The following is a 23,831-nucleotide window of genomic DNA, read 5'->3' on the forward strand; positions in this document are numbered from 1 at the left end:
TTCACTATAACTAGTTCAATTGACTCAAATGAACTAGTTAAGAGAGTTGTTCAATTGCAAGGAAATCTTATGTAACTACACAAGACATAATTGAAGCAAAGATGATTTGATTCACTCGAATCGGTTCATGAAATTTAATAGCCACGATTTGCAAATGCATTCCTTAGTCTTTTAAGATTAAGTTCAGAAATCATCTTTAGATATATAACCTTCTCAAGTTCGCAGACTAGGTTCGCGGACTTAAGACACCGGATAGAGTTTACAAACTCCACCAGAAATTCTCGGGTTCGAGAACTACGCCGTTTATCATACTGGGTTCGCAGACTGAGTTCTCGGACTGAGTTCGCGGACTTGGCTCATGCAAGTAGTTTGTCAACTCCAGCATAAATTCTCGGGTTTGAGAACTTCGGCAGTTCGCGGACTGGGTTCGCGGACTTGGCACTTGCCATACTTCCGGTTCTCTTGATCAACAAAGTTCGAAAACTTCGGTTCAAGGAATCCATTGGTTATGTAATCGAAACTCTCATTTCAATCATTGAAACATTCTTAGAGGACGTTATATAGTTGTTACACTATTTCTCGTCAAAGTAATTTTCAAAGTGATTGAAATATTCATGACTTTCGTCACTAGGTAAAGATAAACTTGGTCGAAGCGAAAAGCTTACCAACACATATTTCGAGATACAGATAGGCGAGGTATACTCGGTTTGAAATACCAAATGTGCATGATCTAGTCTATATATATAGCATAAGACTTTTGTCTCAAAGAGTAGGAGATAGAATAGATAGACTTTTGAGTGACAGATAAGTTCAAGTCTCCACATACCTTTTTGTCGAGAAGTTCCACCAGTTCCTTGAGTAGATCTTCTACTTATATGATGAATCGCCATGAAGTCCTTGAGCTCAACTACACTTACTATCCTAGTCCGAGACTTAGCTATAAGAGACTAGAAATCAAGACTTATAGTTTTGATCACTAACATTGACAAACATGCATGAGATAGCAACGCATGCGAGTTTGACCGAGCAGTGCTCTAACAACTAAGTGTACACGTTTAGGTACGGTCACTCAAACCTAAATGAATACATTTCATTTGTGTGTGACAAGCTAAGTTTCGATCTAATGGTTGACAGATAATAGCTTGGATAAATCAAGTTTTTCATCTAACGGTGAATATTGAATGCTTTGTTACCAAGGTAACTTGGATTGCAAACCCTGATTTGAAAACCATATAAAGGAGACATCTAGCAATTGGAAAAACTAATACCCACACCTCATGTGTGATACTAGTTGGTTTGCTAGAGTCGATTCTCCTTTAACCGTAGGTTTCTTCTCGAGACCCTGTCGATTAACGATTTGAAGACTTCATTGGGATTGTGAAGCCAGAGGAAACTACTTCTTTTGTAGTTGAGCGATCTGATCTTGCCATTTTCTATCGTACGAGTTCAATTGTAAGATTGGCTTGAGATTATATCTCCAATAGGGCAAGATAAAAAGAAATCACAAACATCTTCGTCTAATCGTTTGTGATTCCGCAATATCTAGTTTCGCTACCATACGATTTAGATTATTGTGAGGTGATTGATAATTCTAGGATGTTCTTAGGGAATATAAGTCCGGGTTATCGATTGGTTCCTGTTCACCTTGATTTTATCAAAAGACGGAATAAAACTTTTAGGTTTATCTGTGGGAGACAGATTTATTTATCATCGTAGACTTTTCTGTGTGATACAGATTTGTTTATTAAAGTCTTCGACTTTGGGTCGTAGCAACTCTTGGTTGTGGGTGAGATCAGCTAAGGGAATCAAGTGCGTAGTATCCTGCTGGGATCAGAGACGTAAGGAGCGCAACTGTACCTTGAATCAGTGTGATATTGATTAGGGTTCAACTACAGTCCAGGCCGAAGTTAGTTTGTAGTAGGCTAGTGTCTGTAGCGGCTTAATACAGTGTGGTGTTCAATCTGGACTAGGTCCCGGGGTTTTTCTGCATTTGCGGTTTCCTCGTTAACAAAATTTCTGGTGTCCGTGTTATTTCTATTCCGCATTATATTTTGTTATATAATTGAAATATCATAGGTTGTGCGTTTGTATCGATCAATTGTGAAATCCAACCTTTGGTTGTTGAATGGAAATTGATTGATCCTTGGATATTGGTCTTTGGTACCATCCAAGTTTATTATCCTTGTATTTGATAAAGACTCGGAGATTTCTATTTGCTTGAGTAAAATCAAATCAAGAGAGAGATATTAACTCCTCGATATACTTTTCTCTAGATTGAGTCTGACTGTCTAGTTGATTCTCTAGAAAGTATATTGGAGTTAGTCCATACATATTGGTAATCGAAATATTGGGTGTGGTTGTTAGACCCCCGCTTTTTCACAAACTACAGTAGCCAAATCCAGTACTGAAGCTAAATATAAAACATTACTCATTTTACAGTCCTTAGAATTCCACGACTGGGTTGTGGCAATAATATTAGTTCTATTTCACTAGCTTCTAACCCAGTTATGCACTCTAGGATGAAACATGTTCAGTTAGATTATCATGTTATCAGAGAACTTGTTCAATCCAAACCTATTGATGTATTTTATGTGCATATTCTTGATCAAATTGATGATATCTTCACCAAGGGCTCATGGTTCTAGGTTTATTATGCTACGATCCAAGCTCAAGGTTGCTTCACCCACCATGAGCTTGCGGGGATAACAACATTGTCACAAATGAACAAAACAACAGTGCAGGTTAAGGAAATCCTGCAATGTAGGATAGGAGTTGTACATCTCTCAGCAGTCATGTGTATCTCACGTGATTCGTTTATTCTCTGTTTCTGTCACACATATGTTTCCTATGTGCGACATTAATCACGTTAGTTAATGTCCGTTATGTAATGATATAAATGCTGTTTACTACAGCCTAATCATCTGTAATGAAACTATCTGTTTTCTAAATCAAAGTTCTTGTTCATCACGCCTTCTCAGAACATTGACCAAACCAGAATAGGAGGGATAAAGGTCAACTTCAATGCGGTTTACAACCAGCACTCAAACGGGCTGGAATAGGTGTAGTGTTGAGAGATTCTAATGCAAAATTTATGTGTTGCAAGATAATTCCATCGATAGCAGAAGTAGGCAAAAAATGAATTAACAAAGTCGTTATATACAAGCATTGCTGATAAAGTTAAAGTATTAAAGCTAAGTGCTTCTTTCTGCATCAGACGACCCCGAGACCTAGCATTGAGCACAAAATAAAATCTTGCACATGAATTGAATAAAAGACAATTCAAGCATCCTCCACAAATTCACATTTTGAGTACATGTCAATGAGACTAGAACCGACAAGACAAGTCAGGCATGAGTTTTGTTTTGATCCAATAAGAATGTACTTGCCTTGCTAGATCTTTAATCCCTATAGCGGCTGAAGAGTACTTGATAAAGTAAACATGTTTGGGACGATGCGCAACTGTTTCATCTTACGGAACAATTCAAATGACCAATCATTGTAACCATGACGAATGAAACCAGCATAACAACATCCAAGACGCAATATCACATTGAGCGTTTTTTTAGAGAAACTACCATGGCAGCTTCACCTGCACTTTTATATAGATGCACAAGAGCATTAACCAACTGTGAATCAGAATCATACCCGAGTTTTATAAGAAACCCATGAGCTCTCCTTCCTTGGATATAATTTCCACAACCCGTAGAGGCATGTACAATACTCCATAGACAACGTTCATTTGGCTTAACTCCACTCCTAACCAGTTCTTGAAACAAATCAAGTGCCTCTTTGCCACGACCATTCCATGCATAACTAGAAAGCAAAGCATTCCAAGAAGCAACACTCTTTTCAGGCATCTCATTAAAGAGTTTCCTTGAATCTATGAACACACCACAACTCTCATACATAAAAACCAAACTATTTGCAACAAAAACATCAAATTCAAACCCTGTAGCAATCACAATCCCATGAATTTGCTTCCCTTTGCTCAAATTTTTAGTAATAGAGCACGCTTTAATAACACTGGGAAAAATTAATTCAGTACCCTTCCAACCTGATAGCAGCATTTGATCAAAAAGCATGATTGCTTCTTCTTCAAACCCACTTTGAGAATATTCAGATATGAGAGCAAACCAAGAAGTAAAATCCCTTTGAGGAACTTCATCGAACAGGTTTCGAGCTGATTGAAAAACCCGACATTTTGAATACAAATTAATCAAATGGCTGTGAATTTTCAAATCTTCCGAGAAACCAGATCTGATTACTTGGGCATGTATCTGCTTCCCTTGACCTAGAGATTTTATCTTGCTGCATTCTGATAAGAGCTTGCAGTAGGCGTGCGATGAGGGGGAGAAAATACCTAACCGAATAAGCCTTAAAATTGCTCTGCCTCTTTCACTCTCAAATTCAGTAATAGGTTGGATAAATTTAGTAAAGTGTAAAAGCTGTGCTGTTTGATAGAATAAAGGTTTCAATACGGGTAAAAGAAGTTTCTGGCGACAAACATTTTGGAGGGAATTGAGCTTCATAAACTGCATTGCAAACAATGAAGGTTACCAAAACTTCTACCTGGTCAGACACCAAACCAAGAAACTGGTATATACGTCTCCTACCTAGTCGCTGTAGTTGGTTACCTCCATCTCGGCTATGTAAACCTATCAACTTTGCCGTGTTGGGTTCGCCAACAGTCCAGCCATTATCTTATCGACCTTTACTTTACTAAGCCGAACGTAGACTCGTAGAGTAGTGAATTGAGAACTATTTTTTAATGACACATGGCTGATGATAAGACCCTCTTGTAGCCTCTTCTGTATATCTTGTGTTTTTTTATATCCATCAATTAAGCAAGAGCAAATAGAATTTCAAAAAAAAAAAAAAAAAAAAAAGAATTGAGCTCAAGCCTAGCTCGAGTTGCGCTATACTTAAAGTACTAACTGTTGTTCTTTATGAGCATTGGGCTCAAACCTGGCTTCAGTTATATTGCCAATTCTTAAACATTAACCATTGTTCTTTACGAGCCAGAGTTTGAACTTTCAACAAGCGATCACACTTCCAAACTCAAGCCACTTGTGGCCTACGTGAAGTTTGTGAGACAGTTGCTTACGGCCACCATACATGGAAATCCACACACTGCTCCTTTTACATATATATGTCATTTTTACCAAGTTCTATTTTGTGGTTTCATAAACTCAAAAATGAGCAACACACCTGAGCTGAATGATTGAATGTAACACTCAATATGATTCAAACTTCAATCAGGTACTTTAAAAAAAAAAAAAAACACTTGCATGATTGCAAAAATGAAAAACTTGTTCATACATAGTGGACCCATACTCGGCAGCAGCATGATGTCTGTGCCAAAGTAGGGATCCACACCTGCTAAACAGGTAAGCTCAGCTAACAAGATACAGATAGCTTACTCCATCGGCAGACTGCATTCCCAGGTTGAAGAAACAAAATCGTCATGCTAACAGTAATCAAAGATTATCACAAAAAAAAGAACATGAAAACCTAATGCCAACAAAAAGAGACAAGCATGAGTTAAAATGTTGATTCTGCAACTTGATGATTTTCTTTATAAGATCCATTCTCATCACAAACAAAAGGCAAGACCGAAAATGAAAAGACTAACAAGTTTGGATTTGAACTCTCACTCTATCTGGATAACAATAAAGAGCATGAGGATGTCTAAAGAAAGTACAGAAGACGGGTACATTCTTTTTCAACTTACTACCTAAAGGTTCTTAAACTACTGCTGTCAAAAAAGCTCTTCCAGGTTTGCGGTTCGACAAACGTCCATGGCATCCAAGAAGCTGAAATTTAAGAATAAGAATAAGAGTTAGCTGCTACTCCATTTCAAATTTAAAGAAGTCAGAAGTAAGTTAACTTCAGCACTTTAACATGCACCAATCACCATGCATTATCAAACAAGCACATACACAGAGTAAAATGAGGAATGGAGCTTGAAAGAGTGTTGATACTCACCTTTGCGTTGACACCATCAGCCATAATTCTATTCTCTGCCTTCCATTGCACATAATCAGTGCGGCTGAACTTAGTGAAACCCCTGAAAAACCATCAATGAAGATTAATATCTACTATTGTATTGCACAAACTTGAACACTGGGAAATTACATGATCTAACTACAAAATTAAAGATACGGCAGAGAGAAAAAGTAATAAAAGTCTGCCCATACCACTTCCTGCTGACAATGATCTTTTGACGACCAGGGAACTTGAACTTGGCACGACGAAGGGCCTCTTGTGCACTTTTACCGTGGCCATCCTTGCAGCGAACAGACAGGAGGACCTGACCAATGCTCACACGTGCACAAGTACCAAGCGGCTTTCCAAAAGCACCCCTCATACCAGTCTGGAGTCTATCAGCACCAGCACAAGAAAGCATCTTGTTAATTCGGAGAACATGGAACGGGTGAACCCTAACTCTCAAATGGAAGGCATCTTTTCCAGCATGCTTGGTCATGTATTTGTTGCATGCAATACGTGCAGCCTCAAGAGCCTCACTTGAGACATTTTCCTTCTCCCAACTCACCAAATGGACACAGAAGGGGAACTCATCTACTCCCTTCTTCTTCATACCAACATCATAGATCCTAATCTTAGGATCAGGAACACCACGACAATATCGTGATTTTGGGTATGGCTTGTTCTTAATCTGACGATAACATCTCGCAGGTCCTGGGAATGTAAAAACGTGGGTGAGATCTCATCCTAACCGATATTCAATCAACAACAATCTCAATATCATCACTCCCTTTCAAAAACCCTAAAATCATAGAAGATTAACAACAGATCATGATTGATTTATGAGGACAAATTATAAAGATAACTTCAATCGATGAATCAAAGGCACACATAGATCTAATCATACTAATAAGCACAATTGAATCTAAGAAAAATAAAACTATATTATTCTACAACATGATTAAATATATCAGCGGAATCACAAGGAAAAAGTCAAGAACTTACTTCGCCCCATTTGATAGCTTGAGTAGGTTTCGATGAAAAAAATAGGGTTCCGAAGGAGATGAGATTTTTCTGTACCAAAATCACTGCTAAGGGTGTTATCCTTCTTATATATAGGATAAGGTAGGGGTGTCCGGTTCCGCTGGGATACCACCCAAAACTGGAATCGGTAAAACATCCGGGTATCTTTTAGATCCGGGTGCCCGTTGGTTCTATTGGAAAAACGATTGAGATTTATTTTTACATGTAAAAGAAATGTAAAATAAAATATAATCAAAGTTAAATGAGATGGATTTAGACTAATTATATACTCCTCCATCCGTTCCACTTAGGGGTGCACATACCCTACCCATACCCGCCAACCCTACCCTACCCGCCAGTTTTTTAACCGTATCCTACCCTATCCACTATTTGGCGGGTAGGGTGGCGGGTAAAGATTTTCTTAACCGCCAGTAAACGGGTAGGGTGGCGGGTATAGGCCATATCCTACCCACCCTACCTAGAAATGCACATACCCTACTCCTACCCGCCAACCCTACCCTACCCACCATTTTTTTAACCGTATCCTACCCTATCCATTATTTGGCGGGTAGGGTAGCGGGTAAAGATTTTGTTAACCGCCGGTAAACGGGTAGGGTGGCGGGTATAGGCCATATCCTACCCACCCTACCCGTTGTGCAGCCCTAGTTCCACTATCGGTTCACCTATTAATATTTATATTTTGTCCCATATTAGATGATCTATATCACTAAACAAGAAGATATTCTTAAAATTATATTTTTAATTGATTATTGTTAATATAACAAATATGTATAATTTAATAGACATGTTTATATCCCTTACGTAGGTGTTTTAAAATGTTTTTCAATGGTATAAAGTTTATGAACATCTGTGGTGTAGTTTGAAAGATAAATCATTTCCAAATTTTACTAGTTATTATCCATAAGGGTATAATTGTAAAAAATACTTAAAAATAATTGTTTCCCTTCCTCCTTAAGAATTGTGCAAACTTGAACTAGGTCATCTAATAGTGGGACGGAGGGAGTACAAAATTAGACATATATTTGGATATCAGAATTTGATGAGTATTTTATTGGGTACAACTGATTATACATCCAAAAACCATCGATTAAACAGTTCTCTCTTAGTAGAAAAATAATCTCCTTCTTTCTAGAAATTTATAGAAAAAAAGTTAATTACTATCACTTTCTCTTTTTAGCCTTTAAGCAGAGGAAGAATTTTTACAAGACGACTTAGTATAAGCTTTTGAACTAAGTATGTAAAACATCGAATGTTTTTATTCAGCTTTGGCGGAGATATTAGTATATTACTTGCTCGGTATTCCTCATTAAGTTAAATCGGTAGAAAAACGAGAAACGGAAGGAAACAAAAAATAAATAATCCAAGGTAAGAAAAGTTTTTATTGTCCAGTTGTAGTATTAATATTTTAGAACTTAACTGGACTTTTTATTTGTATAAATAAATTAGATTTTTTTCCTCGCAATTAACCACTTTAAGGCCGGTTCCTATGCACACTGGTTGTTTCTTAATTTGCTATGCCGGATGGACTGGAAAACCAGGTGTACTATTATGGGAAAATAATTAAGTGATGGAAATCATGTCAAGCGTTCTTGGCTATAGCGCCAGCGGTAGAGTCTTTATTGCTGGTGATTTAATCTATATCGCTCGGTATGAACAATATTGTCAATGGTCGATTCTATATCACCAACTGTCGACTCTATCCTGCCTATAAATACTATATTTCCCCTCATTCCTCTTCATACCTTCTCTTATTTCTCTATTTTTTCCTAAACAAAAATCTTTGATTCCTAGTTATTTCTCTCCAAATATGAGTTTGAAACCAAAAAAAATAAAAGAAACAGAAAAGTCAAAGGATCTGCTAGCACCCCAGCCACGGGATTGAATTATGATCAGGATAAAGAATATGAGTTTCAACATGTTAGAAAACTAGCTGGTGATGGTATTCTTTATGTGCATATATCAACTCATCCGGAGCGAGTTAATTAAGTCGCTCTAAGATGTGGGTGGTCTGAGTTCTGCATGGTGTTGGAGTACATTCCCGCTGTTGTTCGAGAAATATTCTGAAAATATCTTACATTACGATTACATTTTATACAACCTAAAAACAGTAGGACTCAAATTGTTGAAATTATATTGGAATGAAAATGGAAGACTGCAAATACGTTCTTTTTCGAAGATTTTGTAGGTGGTAAATTTTTGTTCTTGTAATTCCATTTCCAGATTTAGTTTTTTGTTTTATAAACATTCAACCAACTTTAATCATGAATATGTTGTTCATATGAGTTACATTGTTAGAATTTTATATGTTGATGGGAATCACATGTGAGGGAAATGTACTTCCATTAATTTGAAAAGTTAAAGTGGGAGTCAGAAGGAATATGGAAAGACCGAGTTGAATTATACTCAAATGATCTAGAAGGAAATCCATATTATAAAATACAATGACATATGGATTAAAGGTAGTTGGCTTGAATTATTTTTTACAACGTTATGATAGGAAAATGAATGAAATGGGTTACAAAATATACAATATTCGTTCCCTGAACATTTTGAGGAGCTCGAATGTGTGTTTGTGTTGTGGACAATAGGAGAATGGCTATTTTCAAATGTTAGCTCAGTGACATTACTTGGTTTTATCAAAAAAAAATAGAAGATTTAGAGCGAGCATCAACATATGATTGGGGGTCTCCAATTTTATCAGAACTTTGCATAACCTTCGGTCGATGCTCTTCGTGTACCAAAGAAAGCCTGGATGGTTTTGGGGAGTGTTGCAGGCAAGAACCCTTTTTTTTCTTATCATTTATTTATTATTTTAACATGATAGATGTGATAACTTAACAATGTTATTATTTTCAGTATTGATGGTATAGTTACCTCAGTATTTGTGAATCTTATCTTCACAATAACATTGTTGTTATTCCAGCCATACAGAAGTATAATGCCAATAATTGGACAAAAGATCGTATTGAAGATCGTCAACATGTTGTCGTTGTTCAGAGGATTCAAAATTTGTGTAGAACAAGTAATAACATTGTTGACATGCCGTATCAATCAACCTTGAGTTCGTAAATGTGGAAGCTTAGAAAATTCTAAGCCTTAAGAGGATTGTGTTATATAGTCCTATTTATGAAAAGGGTGTTTGGTATTATGGCGAAAGTCACCTTCTAGAGTTACATGGAAGAAGGGTGAAAGCCATCAACCCCTATCCAAGTAGAGGTATTTCTCAAGATGATTGGGAAAAATTGATAAGGGATAGTCCACATTGTGAACAAGATGAAGATTTGGTCCAGGAGACGAGTGATTGCGGTGATTACCTTTCTTGGTTTAATACAACTTACAATGCTAATATTGTTATCCAACCGTAAAATTTGGGTCAGGTGGATTTCCCATATATCGGTAGGATTCCACTTGGTGATGATAATCAACCTTCCCAACCTCCACCTGAGACGTGCGACGTATTTTCATATCCTAGTCAGGGTTCATCGTTGGCTATGCCACCATTTTCTTGGGAAGTACAAACTATTTCTTCGTCTGGATATATTATTATTATTATTCTAATTTTTTCTGAAAAAGCGGGGGTCTAACAACCACACCAAATATTTAGTTTGAAAATCTGTATAGACTAACTCCAATATAATTCCAAGAGAATCAACTAGACAGTCAGACTCAATCAAGGAAAAATATCCAAGAGTTATATCTCAATTTCTAAATACAATCTGCAATCGAACAAATAGAAATCTCTGAGCCTGATTGAGATGAGAAATAACTTGGACGGTACCAAAGACCAACGCCCAAGTGTCAATCAATCTAAATCAACAACCAAAGGTTGGATTTACCAATTGATTGAACTACGTACCACCTGTGATATTTCAATTATCTAAACAAATATAATGCGGAAAAGAAATAATACAGACACCAGAAGTTTTGTTAACGAAGAAACCACAAATGTAGAAAACCCTGGGACCTAGTCCAGTTTTGAACACCACACTGTATTAAGCCGCTACAGACACTAGCCTACTACAAGTTAACTTCGGACTGGAATGTAGTTGAGCCCTAACCAAGTCTCACACCGATTAAGGTACAACCGCGTTCCTTACGTCTCTGAATCCCAGCAGGACTCTACGCACTTGATTCCCTTAGCTGATCTCACCCACAACTAAGATTTGCTACGACCCAAAGTCGAAGATTTATAAAAAAATCTGTTTCCTACGGATAAGTCTATTTTGATAGATAAATCTGTCTCGCACAGAAGTACCTATGAAGTTTTTGTTTCGTCTTGTGATAAATCAAGGTTGAAAAAGCGGGGGTCTAACAACCACACCCAATATTTCACTTAACAATCTGTATGGACTAACTCCAATATACTTTCAAGAGAATCAACTAGACAGTCAGACTCAATCTTCAGAAAAGTATATCAAAGAGTTATATCTCAATTTCTCAATTCAAACTGCAATCAAACAAATAAGAATTTGCAAGCCCGATTGAATATAAGAAATAACTTGGACGGTATCAAAAATCAATATCCAAGTGTCAATCAATTTAATCAACAACCAAAGGTTGGATTCTCAATTGATTGAACTTACGCACAACCTGTGATATTTCAATTATATAGAAAATATAATGCGGAAAAGAAATAACACAGACACCAGAAATTTTGTTAACGAGGAAACCGCAAATGCAGAAAAACCCCGGGACCTAGTCCAGATTTGAACACCACTTTGTATTAAGCCGCTACAGACACTAGCCAAGAACTACTTATGAAAAGAGTAAACAAAGGAGAACCTAACTTACTCAAGGAAGAAACTATTCTTCGATCAAGGATATCTTCAAGGAATTCGAAGAATTATTCATATCAAGCGAAAGAGATCTCAATATCATGAAGAGATTTGATTTTCGATTCGGTCTCTACTTCCAGAAAAATAGAGATTAATATTTTGATTTACTTCAATTATTGTATAAGGTCTATTTTTGAATAAAACTATCATTATATTTATGAATAAAATTATTATTTTATAATTTTTGTGTGATAGTTACCGATTATATATCATGTGAATGAATGTTTTTATTTTTCTATGTGTATTCGGTTTATGGGATGTCTGATTTCGGTTTTTATTAACCTCAATATTCGATCTCATATGATGTAACCCTTATGATTTGTGTGGCTTTTTGATTTAGTGGGATTAAGTTCTAGCCCATGTTGGTTGGCTTTATTAAAGGATCATAAGGTGTTCTGATTGAAACTCATATGTGAAAAGTCACAATATGTTAGATCAAATTGTGTTTTCACGATTTGTGTTTAATATAACATATGTGTTTCGGGTTTTCAATTTTTGCTACTGGCATGCATTAGTTAAAATCGATTCAACCGTTCTTTGGTAAAGGTGGTTGGAATCCTAGCAACAAGCTGGTCTCCAACCAATACTTTTATTGGTTTTGATAAAATTAGTACAAATAAGTTTCATAAAAATTACACCTTTATTGATTATGAATTAACATAATCTTGTTAGATGTTTGATTCATTTAAATGATAAGAGATATATAAAAGGTAGCGGTTGATTAATGACAGTCTATAACTGTCAGTTCTTCGTATTTTTCCTCTTCTTTTCTAATGCTACTGCAAAATCACTCTGCAACGATTTATTCTTCTCTGCAACCTCCCCCAACTCTCCACCTTTTCCCTTTGAATCCCCAACTCCTTATACATATCACAGGCCAAAAATCTCACAGAAATCAACCGATATCTTCTCTTTTTCTTTCACAGAAAGTCTCGGAGATTTTATTCTATTTTTCTCTTCTGTATGCGTCTTTGTAACTGTAAAACTCTTTCCTAAGACATATAGAATTAAATTTATGAGAGTTTTATCTCCTCTCAATTCCCATGTAATATTAAACAAAATCACCGAGAATATCTTATTTCCCTGTTTTATCGATTATCATTTGAAACCTTTTTGACTCCGAATCTTAAAGGATTACCTTCCCACTTTTAGTTAAATACCTCAATATCAATCCAAACTAACAAAAAACTCTCACAATTCTTCCCAAAAATTCAAGCAGGTGAAGATTTATTTTCCATCCAAAATTCAGTTTATAGGTGAAGACAATGGAGTGTCCCTCTCCATTTCCGGGGTGCCCTTAGTAATTTTAAGGTGTCTTTAGTAATTTATTAGGTTCCTTTAACAGTTTTTTTGAGCCAATTTTCCACAAAAGTTTATTTTCCAGAACCACCTACAAACACATAATACATCACAATAACTACACAATTTAGAACAAACAATATATAGAATTGAGACAAATGGGACACAATAATGTGTCTATCATGATGCCTCGTGTAAATTTTTGTAAAAAGTACTACTTAGTGTGAAGTCAAATATGACTTTCCTAGTCAATTTGACTTGTAAATTATCATGCCTGACTAGACATGAATGACAAGTCTTGATGAGACTGACAAGACTGGTGATGAGACTCGTAAAGAGCATGCATACTAAAATAAATATGTAGTTATTTTGGCCTTCTGTCAGGTTTCTGATAATTTCAGATAAATTATGGGAATTCACATGTGTCAATCAGTATTGACATGCACAGGCGAACATGTGGTGCTAAATATGGACATTAAGTAAGTAAAACACTATTCTTCATGATATCAACGAGGGGGTAATGGATTGTCATGAAAGAGTAGGGAAAATAATATATGAATATTGAAGTGGTTAAGCACATGTAGTAACACATATGTGTAAGCCACATGAATATAAGATATTTGTGGTCAGTCACTACGTTAAGCGATCCATGGTCGGTTGCATGCCTTGAATTGCATATATATATATATGGAAAGTCACACATAATAAGTCAAATCTTATGGAAATATGAGTTACTATGCAAATCATTGATGGCCGACCAAAATTGGTGTATGACACTCTTGGCAAATCGAATTTAGGAGGCTATATGAGCCGAGACATGTGAAGTATATTCGCGTGTCCAGTCAAATATATTAGAATGCTTAATTAAAAAATATCATATGAACTATATATAGAAACCGCAACACTTAAAAGCGTTTTATGCTTCAGCTGTGCGATTCAACATATAGATGATAGAGAGTTCATCGAAGGTAAACTCTATAAATGCTATATCTTTGTGGGGAGTCCGGTTGTGGAATCTTTAGGTGAGGAAAATACTTTTAAACAACCTCTGCAAGATGAAATACTAAGTTTCGAAACTTAGTAGGGTATCATCGAAAAAATTTGGTATGGCTATTTAGACGTGATATTCTCTTAAGGCATGGTTCATTATAATCATTATTTGAAACCTTAGTCGATTTATGACTAAAAGGGGAACAGTTATTTAGTAGAAATGTACTAACACATATGGCTTTACCAAGAAATGTCTAAGGGAGAGTGAATTACATGGACGATGGTAAACATCAAATCTAGTAAAAAAATAAATAAGTAGAGACTAACCGGGAGAACATATAACCATAGTATTGGTTCAAAGTATTGGTACAATGGATTTTAGAGAAGGTAACAATGTTATGCACTGGTATAAGAACCATTGAGTAGATTTATTATTCATTCTAAATGCTCTAATTTGAGTATTCTCACAAATTGTTCTAAACTTCGGATCTTCAACAACAAGGTATTGAACGAACACATGCAGAACCATAAAAGAACTTGAAGTACGAAGAATTCAAGAGTGATGAAGATTCATTAAATCAAGATGAATTATAGAAAATAGCTCAATTTTTTTTAATCCATATCTAATTATTAGTTTTGCCACTAAATTGACAAAGGGGGATACTTTTAAAATATCGCTCGGTCAAACTCACAAGTTTTGGTTTTTGTTAAGCTTGTTGTCAATTTTAGTTGATCAAATTTATGTGTTGATTTATAGTTTACTAAAGTCAGTCCCAGACTAGGATTAGAGCATGGTAATTGAGTATCAGTATTCAACAATCGACTTTGAAGACTAAAGATGGTGTCAATATGAACTTCATCAACAAAGTTATGTGAAGACTAACTATCCTATTTACTCATATTATTTACCATTCTATCTAATGAGACAAGTTGTATGAATTTAGTATAATAATGAATATTTCCAAAGAAGAATGAAGCTAAGGAGTAAGTCAAGTTAGTTCTTAAACTTCATAACTTGTTTTACCAGTTCATGAGATTGGACTTTTAAATATATAGACTTGATAAAAATTTTATATCAATTAACTCGCACACATGAGCTGGTTAGTTTGCGACCTAGTCGATTTTGAGATAGTACTGGACGTTATTTAATTCAAAGGTATACAAAATTTTTTGACAGTTTGCAAACTAGCTGATTTTGAATGTTTCCTGTAATGCTTTTTTTCCAAGCACACAAACAATTTTAACAGTTCACGAACTTACCTAAATCAAAAGGAACCTGAGTTAGAGACATCTTTGAGTTTACAAACTGTCTTGACAGTTCAAGAACTGATACGGTCTTGTGATAATTACTTTACTTATGTTTGACAATTCCAGAACCACTTATGCATGGCTCTCTGGTAAACTACTTGGTGCATTAGTGTTATGCACATATTCTTTGTAATTTAAAAGTAAGCTTCTCATATGCTTTCATGCACAACTTATATGAAGAAGTTTAGCTTACTTGAACACAAAGGAATTCTTCGGTATCAGAATCTGATAGTTTGTATATATAGATATGGTTATCTTCATAATCTAGATCTTGGTATATCTTACCCAACAAAGGAAATTATTAGATTAAACATAATATCCTTTGTTGAACTCAACAATAATCTGCGATTTACTTATTGGGATTGAAAGATTGGTTATCGAACATATCAGTCATTTACTGTTTTGGAAGACGATCCAAAAGACTTGATTGCTTGAAGTCTTCACAACGGTTGAAACAACTTAAGATAGGGGACTCTATCTCAGGATTCGCGTGCGTTTTCCAAAGTTGGTTGTAGACGCAGGGATATTGATCATAAACATGGAAATTAGTTCACGAACCTGCTTTGTTTAGCATTGTTCATCAATATAAATAGAGGAGGACTCCCTTCATAGTAGAAAATCAATCTTGAAACTTATATGTCCTAGTTGCGGCTAGAGTCGTTTTTAGAGCGTTGCTCGTTTGAACCCACCAAGCATTGGTATGTCAAGTTTGGTTTTCATATTTTAGTATCAAAACTCATAAGTCGCTTGATTAGATTATTAGAGTCAACTTCGTTAGGTTAGACTAGGAAGTCTAGAAATATTGAGACATACAAGTATTATTCTGAAGACCTGGAGATTCCAAAGACGTATCGACGACGACGATAACATCATACTTCCACTTGAGGTTAGTAATACATAACTTAAGTTGTTTCCATTTCTATATCGTTACCTTTCAATCATTTAGACTTGATCATCATATTGTGATCAAAGTGTCAAGGAACAATATATCAATAGTGCTAAGTGCTTTATATTTGTATATTGAATTACGGAGTATAATGCTTACCTTTTGAACTTCTTAATTGCGACATCGACATAATCTTTGTAACTTGTTACTAGATTGTGTAGTGAACATAGGTTTGATTTCATACCTAGAAAAATATGTCTAATTACATATGTTTAAGAAGTAGACGTACGAATTTGTTTCGTAGTCGAAAGGAAATCAAAGGGATTGATGGTTCGGTTTTCATTGAAGATCTTAAGTATGGACCCATCCTAACCTATATAGGAATTCAAGGTAGAGCTGATCCTAGATTATGTTGGAGTAAAGGTAGAACCGATCCCTACCTATATTGGGAGTTAAGGTAGAAACGATCCTAACTTGCTTTAGGTATCATAGTATGATCGTTCCCAATTGACAGAACCGATTTCTATAAGTCACGTACACTTTAGGGTTTGTATGATTTGGAAATTGGGTTTGAAAAAATAAGAAAGATCAAGATGTCGATATAATGAGTAATTTGAACATGTGCTGAAAACTTATTTCTTAATTGTTCAAAGATATTCCTTGATAGTCAAGGTGAGATCCCAAACCGAAATAGTAGAGATCTTTTTGAGATTTTCAAAATTAATATGTTTAATTTTACCAGTAATCAAAACATATCTCTGAAAATATATATTAGTTAAGTGTTATCTAGTATTGATATGTCCATGGAGATTTCATTTATACAGTTGGATATTGGTTGGAATTTATAAAACTGAATTTAGGTGCTTTATTGCATATCTTTAGAATATCTTCGGTTATGGAAATTCCTTGGTGCCCAACCTACCTTGGTCTATAAATAGTGAAGTTTTTTCTTCTTACAAACTTATCTTGAGCCAGACAAACTTCATATTTGTTTTTCTGGTGTAGTCGACTAATAGTATTTGTTAGAGCACTGCTTGGTCGAACTCGCAAGCGTTGCTATCTCAAGCTTGTTTATCAAGTTTAGTTGCCAAAACTGTAAGTCTTGATTTCTAGTCTACTTATAGCTAAGTCTTGGATTAGGATAGTAAGTGTAGTTGAGCATTAGACTTCACGGCGTTCATCGATTGAAGACGAAGAACTACTAAGGGGAGCTTGTGGAACTTCATCAATGTTGAGATGTGATTTAAGGTTTGAGGTTCTACCCGTCCTAGCTAGCCAAATGACCTCACTTTACTAAGAATAGTAAGAGAGAGAGTTGTCTTTCCATTGTACCTTGTCCTTCCTTATATAGACTTTCCAAAAGCCCCTTCATTTTATGACATCATGCCATGTGTCCTAAACTTCTTTAATTACCACTAATGTCATTCTTTCTCTAATAAAACCTTATTATTTCCTATTAATTCCTCCATTATCCTTTCCATCTAATAGACACTTTCTTGGTGGACTTGGGCTTTAGTCCCTAAGTCCCCATGCCTCATGTTGGGTTTGCCTCCCCTTTGAGGGCACACTAGCCCGACTAAGGGGTAATATTTTTCATGTATCAACATTAGTCCCCTAACTATTGGTAAATTGTTAAATGACCCGATAGTCATAAAAAATCTTCTTTGGGCGCCTCTCCCTTCGCAGACGGTTGAGATGAGGATTTTCTTCCCCCTTAACTCTATGATCATGGGCGACGTTTCGGTTTCCATCGGTTGCCAATCCTTCTGCATAACTGCCACGTTTAATCCCTGAGATTCTATATATATAGGGGTATCAATTTGTTTCCCCTTCATCTATCTTATTTTTTCCTTTGTTTCGAACATACCATACACTCGCCATGTCTAGAAGTTCTACCAGTAGTTCGTCTGAAGAGTATAGTGAATCTGAAGGAACCATGAATGCAGGTTCCGAGGGGACTGAGTACTCGGATCAAGACGACATTCTCTTACCCGCCCCGGCAGATGGTAGATCATACTCGATCGCGGAGTTTACAAGCAGGCCTACTCTGAAACGCGCGCTGCGACTAAGAGAACTTCGTGGAGGTAAGCGCGTTTTTCCTCTTGATGATATCTTAGTTCCTCGCCTTCTAAACCCTCCTGTATTACCTTATCCTACCTCCCCTGGATGGCTCATGCGACCCGAGTCGGAGATTATGGACGCCTTTGCGTTCAAAATGGTGTCGCGGATGGCCATTCATCCTGGCGACTATGATCTTCCCCTAATTGATATCCGGTCCAAATCAAAGACTCATCCAGTATGGCCATGTTGGGCATCCCGTATACGCTCCGATCCAAGTCACGCGGCTGCTCTTCGTAGCGCGGGCATTGATGAAGCTATAAACTCGTCTCTCAAACGGGAAGTGAAGAGGTGTATACGTGACATAACACGGCTCTTTTGTCGCTGGGCTCCTCTCGTTCATACTTTTTTTACAGCATGGGGAGAAGCAACCATCGTTTTAGAGGATGTAGTTGCCCTCACCGGGATACCAATCCATGGTGGTCATTCATATGATGAGGCGGACGTCTATGGAGAGCTCAATAGCGAGGACAAAGAGTTGTGCGCTTATTTGTTGAAATGTAAGGATGATTCACGTCGTGAGCTGGTACGGAAAGACCAGGTGTCACAGAGGCAAAGTGATATCAAGAAGGCTGCCGACTTAGACAAGAAAGGGGGGTCTTCGTCCGCTGTGAAGGGGAAGGCTAAGTGGGTTGAGGAGAAGAAAGTTCCTTCAACGCGTCCAACAGGAAAGCGACTACTATCTGTCTCTATCCGCGCCTATGAGGCGATTCATGGCTCATCGACTCCAACAGAAGCTGATCCTGAAATGGTCATTAAAACCAATCATCGTGCTTCTTTTCCTCTTTGGTTGAAGTACGGGGCTCCGCGGATGGTTGATGGGAAAGTTCTCCCCCTAAGCGAAAAGAGAAAAAAAACCGTGCGGAATTAGCCGCTTCCATCTTATTTTGTCTTTGTCACGATGTGTTTGAATACAGTCCCCAGGATACTATTAAAGGCGAGCTCGTGCCCATGGCGGTCTTGCTATCCCGCGGTGTTTCTTTCCCGCTTGCACCAATTTTCCTAGGTGGCCTGTATTTCCATATGGATTTGTTCTGTCAGGACCTTCAGACGGTAGGCTCATCTCACAAGATTGAGACCTATATCCCAGCTTCCTTCATGAAAGCGTGGTATTGGGAGCATGTTTCTCTGTGCGCGCCTGATCCTAATGAGTTAGCGATTCATCGTGAGGAGGATGTTAGGCAAGACGATGGTTTGGTCAAGAGGCTTCCCGTTGTTTACGGCTACCCGCGGATGGCTCTTTCGAGCCTGAAGGGGAAAATACCTAAAGGCGATTTGATAGGCACATATTTGTGTCTTATATAATATCAATTGTATATATTATTAGTGCTCGATTTTATATTTATTATGGCTTTTTATGTCCCTGTAGGTATTCTTGGAGAAATAAGCTTTTGCGGCGAAATTGGCTAAAAAAATGGTTTTTGCGTCCGTGGGAGAAAACTACTATACGGACTCTCACTTTGGATAAGGGGTAACCTAATTACTAAGGGGTGACCCATTTCCAGGCATCTGCTAAAGGGAGACCGGAACTGGATAAGAGGAGGTCATCTTCATAATTCAAATACAAGTTTTGGCGGGAAAATGCATGCAGCGAGGAGCAGATTTGGAGATCGAATTTCTACGTGATTTTAGGAGATTCAATGACTGTATTTGGTACTTATGGACTATACAAGACTCAACAGGTCTGTTACAATCGATTGGACCCAACCAATTGGGCTGGAATGGCTGGGAGAAGTGATCAAAGTCCAAACAGGACACGTACGCTTCTGTTGAGTTTGAAGATTTTGTGAGGAATATTTGGGAGAGTTTCACGCTAGTGATTGTTGTACTTGGTCCTGTTCAAGTCTTGATAAGAGTTTGGTGGCAAGTTTATAGCTAACAAACGCGTACAGGGAGATCACAAGAGAGATATTCTCTCAACAACGCAGAGAAAAAAAAAAAAAAGTCGCGGATTCAGTAGAGATTTTTCGGGATTAGAGGACTATATAAGAGTTGGTTCAAGTCATACGAGGGTTAGAAAAGTTTGGAGAGAAATAGGAGAGAGTTCAGAGCCGAAACGAGGAAGATACCATTGATTGTGTTGCTGCTGCTGTTCAAGGAGGAAGACGAAGAACGAAGAACAGACGCTCCTGGAGCGTCGTTCTTCAATAGCACCTACAGCAGCATAACTGTGTCGTTATTTTGCTGCAGTTCAGAAGTATCGTTTACAGGCAGTCTTTTTTCGAACATTGTAACAGTCACGCTGTAACACTTATACAGCGTTGCAAAAATTCTGTTAAACACCATATCATCAATAAAAACATCTATTTAGCCATGAATTTATCTTGTGAGTGTGTTTTTGGGATGAGGAGCTAAACCCAAACCCAGGGGTGACAGAGGAAGCCATTCTCACAATAATTATGTGGTAATCTCTATTTTATTAATTTATGCAATATTTTTATATGATTGATTGCATTGAAAAATGATTTAAATGGTTTTTATTAATCAACTGTGTTTTCCCTTGATAATGCATGCTTAGTTTTAAACTCTTGATGCATTATACTTGTGATTAACATTTGATATTTTGGAAAATCTGCTTTTGGCAATATTTAGAATCAACCCAATTATTTAAATTGCATAGTAAAAAAATATTAGATCACATAAGTATTGTTGAATGGTGGAATCTTAACCCCTATTTCTCAATAAAATTTTACGTCAGTTTGCTATTTTCCTAAATTTTATTTAAATCTAGAAATTTTGTTACCTTCACAAGTCTGAAAAGAACCTTTTTACCACTACAACTACAACCAATTTGAAAAAACCATCAAATTTTTGGCGCCGCCGACGCGGACCTGTGTTTAGTTAGCATTTTTTTTAGATTTTTTTTTTATTTATTTGTTCTTCTTTACGTTTCTGGTTTTTTGTCTTTTCTTTCAGATTCTTGAAGTTGGAGCGAAAGAAATTTTTGCCAAAGTTTTTGGTGGACATTTAAAGACTTGGAGTAAAAGGCAAAGCAAAAGGAGCAAAAGAAGAATTATTTTATTTTTTTTTGATAAAAAGAGAGAAAAAAAAAGAGAGACATTTTTATTTTTGTAATTTTTTTTAGACTTTCTTTTCTTTTGTATTTTTTTTATGGACTTTGGACATTAATTTTTGGACATTTTTATTTTTATTTTTATACCCTACGGAAGGGTACCCTTAAATACAAACTGTGTGCAGGGAAGGACGGCGATTACGATATCGTCTCGGCCCCTCGGGTTCGTACATGACATAGGAGTCGTGGCCCGAGTCGACTTCAACGGTTCATCCCCCGTCTGGTACGGGAGGTAAGTCCAATCGAAACACTCGCGAATCTCCTGCAAGCGGGTTACTGTATTCCTTAAGGTGATAATTGTTTGAGGACGAACCAGACTGTTTTTATATTCCTAGTAAAGGGCAAGGCCTGGCCTAAACAAGATAAGGGTTCGGATTTCATCACCGCTCCCTTCTTGCCCGCCTTAGGAAAGCGAAACCTAAAGCGAACCTAATCCTAAAATTTGGACTAGAAAGAGACCTATAGGGTATCGAGCTTAACAGGACAATCATTCGAAAAATATTGGTTACTCTTTTAAGCACACCTCGAAGTTCTTGACGGTTTCTGCGAGTTGAATGCGTGACTGCGCCGCATTGGATCGGTGAGGTTTTGGGTATCAAAGCTCCACTGAGCTTCCCTCGCCTCGATTCAACTTGCTTTAACTCGGATTGATTCCAGAGGGGTTTGCTTAAATTGTAACGAATTCCCTTTCGAAGGATTAGAAGCTGGTCTAGAAACAATCTAAGTGGAGCCATCATGCTTGTTGTTTGCTAGAAATCTTTAGGTTTGCTGTGGTAAAGTCGAGTCAGCCTGCTGTGTGCTAGAACCTTCCTGTTAGGATTTTTATTCTCTTTTTCTTTTTAGTATGCCCGATTTTGTTAATAGGGCTTGGAAAAGAGATACTCTAGGTCGATTGATTAGCGAAAAACCTAGTAGTTCTTCTGATTTAAGCAGGGAGCTCGAAGACTCTTCTTTGGAGAGCCCTGTTTTTGGAAACTTCAGTTTTGAGAATTTACTCTCGTGATAAAAGTACCCCTAGTACTCCAGTTGTGCCAACGATGGCAACTTTGAAAGATTACATGTTCCCAACTAGGACCAACCGAGCTTCATGCATTAAATTGCCAGCCACTACGGCTAATTTTGAGATAAAACCTAGTATTCTTCAGATGATCCCTATATTCTTAGGAAAAGATGAGAAACCCTTATTTCCATATTAGGGACTTTGAGGAAATCTGTGGGACAATTAGAATAAAAGACCTTACTGATGAAGTCTTGAAACTTAAGATGTTTCCCTTTTCTTTGAGAGACAAAGCCAAGACCTGGCTGAACAACCTACCATCTGAATCCATTGAAACATGGCAGGAACTTATTGCTGCTTTCTATATGAAGTTCTACCCTAAGCATAAAACTGCAGCTGTTAGGCAGAAAATTAGTGCTAGTGTGCAACAAGAGGGAGAGTCTCTTTATAGGTTTTTAGAGCGATTCAATGATCTCCTATCTCAGTGTCCTCACCATGGATTTGATAATATGAAACTCGTACAGATTATTTATGATGGTTTAGACTATTCAACCAAAGCCATGGTTGAGTCTATGTGCGCTGGTGAGTTCACTAGTAAAAATGCTGATGATGCTTTTACCTTCTTAGGAGCTATCGCTGAAAAATCCCAACAGTGGGAATCTTGTGTTGAACCCCCTAAAAGACTCTTGGTCAATAGAAGTAGCACGAATATGGTAGATACGAGTTTTGCGTCAGATGCTAAGTTTGCTGCTTTGTACAGAAGGTTAGAAGCTTTGGAATTAAATCAGTCTAAACATAGGTCTCTTGTTGAACCTAATGATAGGAATAGAGCCTCTCAAGTCTCTAGTTGTGGAATAGAACCCGATAATTCATTTTGGGAAGGTCAGGTTAATGAAGAACAAGCCCATGCTGTCTATAACAACGCTAGGTTTGAGAACCGTCAGAAGTTTGACCCATACTCAGAAACCTACAACCCCGGTTGGAGAAACCATCCTAATTTCTCTTGGTCTAAGGGCCAGAGTCAAGGCCAGTATAGCAATTCTCAGCCTCCCCCAGGTTTTGGTTTAAAGAATTCTTCAGGTCAGACCCAGTTTCAGAACACTTCTGAGAAAAAGATCTCTACCTTAGAGGAAGCTATCACTATGTTAGTAAGTAACCATGACATGCTATCAAAGAACCACATGAGCTTTCAACAAGAAACTAGGAAGGAATTGAAGAATACTTCCCAGAGTCTTCCCAAGTTAGAACTTCAAGTAGGACAAATAGCTAAGTTTATAAGTGAGAGAGAAAATGGAA

At 37.1% G+C, this 23,831-nt stretch overlaps 2 protein-coding genes across 2 annotated transcripts; both read right to left on the reverse strand.

Annotated features, from left to right (window-relative positions):
- Positions 1-3,545: 3,545 nt before the first annotated feature.
- On the reverse strand, positions 3,546-4,640 carry LOC113353856 (pentatricopeptide repeat-containing protein At1g11290, chloroplastic-like). The gene is made up of 2 exons (XM_026597334.1): positions 4,635-4,640; positions 3,546-4,532 (listed from the first exon to the last, which is right to left on the reverse strand). Exons 1-2 carry the CDS (start codon positions 4,638-4,640, stop codon positions 3,546-3,548), a joined length of 993 nt encoding a protein of 330 aa, XP_026453119.1.
- An 897-nt stretch (positions 4,641-5,537) lies between these two features.
- Positions 5,538-7,124, reverse strand: LOC113307696 (60S ribosomal protein L10-like). The gene is made up of 4 exons (XM_026556145.1): positions 6,991-7,124; positions 6,198-6,699; positions 5,986-6,067; positions 5,538-5,813 (listed from the first exon to the last, which is right to left on the reverse strand). Exons 1-4 carry the CDS (start codon positions 6,998-7,000, stop codon positions 5,745-5,747), a joined length of 663 nt encoding a protein of 220 aa, XP_026411930.1. The 5' UTR covers positions 7,001-7,124; the 3' UTR covers positions 5,538-5,744.
- Positions 7,125-23,831: the final 16,707 nt, after the last annotated feature.

Source organism: Papaver somniferum, chromosome 1, assembly GCF_003573695.1.
Source record: "Papaver somniferum cultivar HN1 chromosome 1, ASM357369v1, whole genome shotgun sequence".
In the NCBI taxonomy this organism is placed as follows: domain Eukaryota; kingdom Viridiplantae; phylum Streptophyta; class Magnoliopsida; order Ranunculales; family Papaveraceae; genus Papaver; species Papaver somniferum.